This window comes from Octopus bimaculoides, chromosome 7 (assembly GCF_001194135.2).
Source record: "Octopus bimaculoides isolate UCB-OBI-ISO-001 chromosome 7, ASM119413v2, whole genome shotgun sequence".
NCBI classification, from domain to species: Eukaryota; Metazoa; Mollusca; class Cephalopoda; order Octopoda; family Octopodidae; genus Octopus; species Octopus bimaculoides.
Window position 1 is genome coordinate 62848359 of NC_068987.1, and position 4367 is coordinate 62852725.

General features: G+C 37.4%; 1 protein-coding gene across 1 annotated transcript in view; it reads left to right on the top strand.

Moving 5' to 3' along the window:
• The window catches only part of LOC106879156 (ceramide kinase), a 61753-nt gene that overhangs the window by 30574 nt on the left and 26812 nt on the right, over positions 1–4367 (top strand). Inside the window, exon 7 of the mRNA XM_014928595.2 lies at positions 433–579. Coding sequence (XP_014784081.1) covers positions 433–579 — 147 coding nt within the window. The remainder of the gene's footprint in view (positions 1–432; positions 580–4367) is intronic.

Below are 4367 nucleotides of genomic sequence, written 5' to 3' on the forward strand. Positions count from 1 at the left end.
CATGCGGGTGACACGTAAAAGCACCCACTACACTCTCTGAGTGGTTGGCGTTAGGAAGGGCATCCAGCTGTAGAAACTCTGCCAAATTAGATTGGAGCCTGGTGTTGCCATCCGGTTTCACCAGTCCTCAGTCAAATCGTCCAACCCATGCTAGCATGGAAAGCGGACGTTAAACGATGATGATGATATATATATATATAGAGAGAGAGAGAGGATGGGCCAGATAGATAGTCAGACAAATAGGTATGTGAGTAGGATAGTTTGTAATTAGGTAGGTTGTAGGTAGGTTGTAGGCAGGTAGATAGATGTCTATATACACATATATGGTGAATATTTATATTTTCAAAATTTATCTGAATGATTTTTTTTTTTTATCATAAAGAAAACTCCAGGCTATATTTTTGTTTTCTTTTTTTGATTCTGTCCAAATAGGATTTCACCAATCCAGCAACATGTACAGCATTTATCAAGATGGTGAATTATCCCTGTATTCGGTCCTCATGATAGGCTTTGGATTTTCAGGAGAGTTAATCAAGTCCTCTTTGAGCAAGAAATGGATGGGTTCTGCCAAGTATTTGTGTAAGTAGCAAGTAAATAATTACTTTTGTTCTTTTTGTGATAATGGTATATGTGTCAGGCAGTCGTGGTGTGTATAGCCTGTTGTGATGTGAGGGGAGCAATCGTTCATTAGAAGTGATTGATTGAAGTGATGCTGAAATCGTACATAAACTGTGCTATTGGTGGTGCTAGAGGTGATGGTGTTTGCTAAGTGTTGCTGTTTTGGTAGTGATAATATGCGCATGCATTAGTAGTGGTAAGCATGGATTATGATATATAGACTATGGAAGTAGTTTACTGAGAATTTGTAACTGTAATAATGGTAGTACTAGAGTTTGTGTTATATATGATATATATATATATGTGTGTGTGTGTGTATGTGTGTGTGTGGTTATGTATAGCATATAGGTTTTAAGTTTTGTGTTGGTAGTGTGGAAATATATAGCTTATGGTAATGATAGCTCAAGTTTCCTGCATACATTATAGCTAATACTATTTTTATGTAAAATCCAAGATCAGTCTTGTGGTGCATAGATTATTAGCTGAATGAATAGGTACAATCTATGAGCTGTCTTTCCAGTTATACTATGTATCTTACTTGCATACAATGCTTCACTCACTGATGGGAAGGGGTAGGCAGTATAATTGTTTGGCCATGGTGCACTCTGTCTACATTCCACTTAATTTCTATATGCCACAGATTCTGGTGGTACCCACAGCAGAGGTAGGCAATGTAGCTCCAATCAGAGAATGGCAGTTGATAGTCTTCCTGCACTTATTGTTGATGATATACATCTCAGTACAATATTTCAGGCTAGCGAATTTACTGATGTAGCAGCTAGATCTGTATATATGCATTTGTTATGTTTACCTTAGCTGAATGGGAGAGATAGTCTTTTTCCAGATGCTGGTACAGTACAGGTTTTAGGGTACTGTATTTCTGTTTGGATTTTGAGGGGTGATTTTTTTTTATAGTCGGCAGTGACTGAAGAAGATTCAAGCTTGCAGAAAACAAAAATATGAGAAGAACTTACAACATTCACAGTTCACATAAAAGACATAGTAAAGAAAATCAAACAATGCACAAACCTATTTAGAGTATCATCTTTGGCTAACAGTAAAAAAAATACTGGCGCTGCATTAGATACATCATGGCATGGTGATCCTAGCAGGAAACATGGTAAAGTCACAGGGGCATAGGTCAGGTGAATATGAAGGATCTAGAACCTTCACCGTTTTGTTCTTTATCCAGGTTTTCCATGTTAACCTTCTGGTGGACTCCACAACTGATTCCAGTCTTGTAAGAGATGATGATTGTCGTTAATGAATCCATGAAATTTTTCAACATTTCCTGGTGTTTTGCTAGTGATTGATCACTTTTAACATTCATCATTTTGAACCAACACTACCAACCTTGATATTTATGCTACTCAAATATATGTTTGGCCTAAAATATGTTTGTCAGAAGCCTGATAAAACATGTAGAAGGTGTTGTAGCAAACTGCTGAGATCCATGCAAATTTTGATGCAAGCTTGTTTAAATCTATCAGTTCAGTTATCAACAAAATTGCTGAGCCACTGTATTACAATAATTGAATCTGTATAGATAGCACGAAGTCTATTTGTAGATTGCTTCAGTAAGTTGGATACCTACCAATAATCATCAGTTGCATATGCATATCTGTTGAGCAGTACAATCAAAGCAGGTGCAGTTAGGAAACATTCTGATAACAATTTGCAAACAATGTTACTTCACTTGGATTCTTGTTGGGCATCTCCCATGTTCTGGAAATTTGATGATGCTATAAGTATTTGTAGATGTTGGTGAGTTCAGTGATTTCTTCAGGCCTTAGGGGTTTTAGATGTAAATTTCTTATTTTGTCTAGCTATGAGACTTTTGAGCTTTCAGATTTCCCTATTACTTTCTGGGTGGTTCATGGATGGAGTGGATCACATTCCTGATCCAGGTGTATAATGTGTATTTATTGTTTAGTATTCTTGTCTTCTTTGGCTTTTGGTGGTTGATTTTCAAGAAATCTATCTTATATATTAAAAAGCAAGTTGTCTGTCTGTGTTTGTGTGTTGTGTGAACCACTTCTACTCCTACAATTTTCAACCAAATTTCACCAAATTTGACATGTGTGCTCTCTTTCACTTAGGATGCTTTTTCTTGTAATTTTTTCATCGAAATTCTAAACCCATAACATAAATAAACTACTCTCAATTCACCAAGGATTTGGCTTGAGCCAGTGCAAATATGTGACACACACCTAGCTGGAAAACATCAATACTTTACTTTGTCAACTGTGGTGAACTTTTATCAACTGCTTGCACAGTACTGCCAGCAGTATTCATTTGTGAGTTACAATTTACCTCTGTTTTCACGTGAGCACTCATTTTCATATAATTATTCCAACCTAAACTAGCTACTTCAAAACTCTTACCCAAAATTTAAAATCTTTAATTTGGTCTGTTTGATTAACATTTTTGCCAACTACATCTTACTATTTTTTGGGTGCGACACATTCACTGCTTTTTCCTTAGGACATTTTCTATTGTGTAAACTGATAATTTTCCACCATGCCTTGATGCAAAAGATCCAATATAGGTTGGCAAACACATTCTGCAAAGAAAAGTAAACGTATGTGTGCAAATGACTCTGCCAAGGACGCCACCAGGAGGAACTCTTTCAATGCACTTAGGATGGCTTCAGTGCAAAGAAGGGAAAGTGAAGAGTAGCATTGTGATCAATTAGCACGTATTGTTGTGCAAAGAGCCGCCCAGAGCAACAAGCAATGTTCAGTATGCCAAACAAGAGATGCTTCTTCTACTGCTGCTGCATGAGCATCAGAGACTGCAGCACAACATACAGTTCAACTTACAAGAAATGCTTCCTCAACTGCTCTTGCACAAGCTGCAGAGACTGCAGCACAATGTGCAGTTCGACTTACAAGAGATGCTGCAGTAACTGCTGCTGTGCATGCTACAAAGACTACAGGGGAAAAACAACAACAGATGTTGCTCTATGTGGCAAACAGGAAAACATCAGGTAACCATACACTTGTCACCTTATTTCATTAGTGTAATCTTCACAGTATGCTCTCCGTATTGTGAGGTAGGCAACAGATACTAGACTTTTCATCGTTTTTGCACTGGCCACATGTTAAATTTTTGGTTCAGATAATGTTGTATGTGCAACCCAGCAAAACAGTAAATATACTATTTCTCTTTAAGTCATATTTTTAGGCTCAACCTTTCCATCTGCTAAACAACACATGTCTGCAGTTATGTGGTAAGGAAAATAAACTCAATTGCTGCCGGTTTTTGACACATCGACCTACTGTCCCAATGGAAAACAATGACAATGGTGTGGAAGTATGACTCTGCATGTTAGGCCATGGCACTAAATAAATCAAAAATGCAGGGAACATCTGCCATTATGATTTTTTTCATTCAGTTCAGAGGTGCATCCGTGAATGGTCTAATAACCAAACAGGCATACTTAACAAACAGCACTGGGCAACGCCGGGTACACCTGCTAGCATATATATATATATATATATATATGTGTGTGTGTGTGTGTGTGTGTAAATATATATCTTTTAGATATGCACTCTTTTAGATACGACAAACACAGTAAATCTACAACATTAGCCAATCATATTCATCACCTCAAAAACAAAAATACCCAATACACCTTAAAATGGTCCATCTTAGATTCTGGAACTCCATACCAGGGCCAGCGCTCCAATTGCAAGCTTTGCCTAACGGAGGCGTTCCATATTTTAAAATACAATTCTCCCACTCTA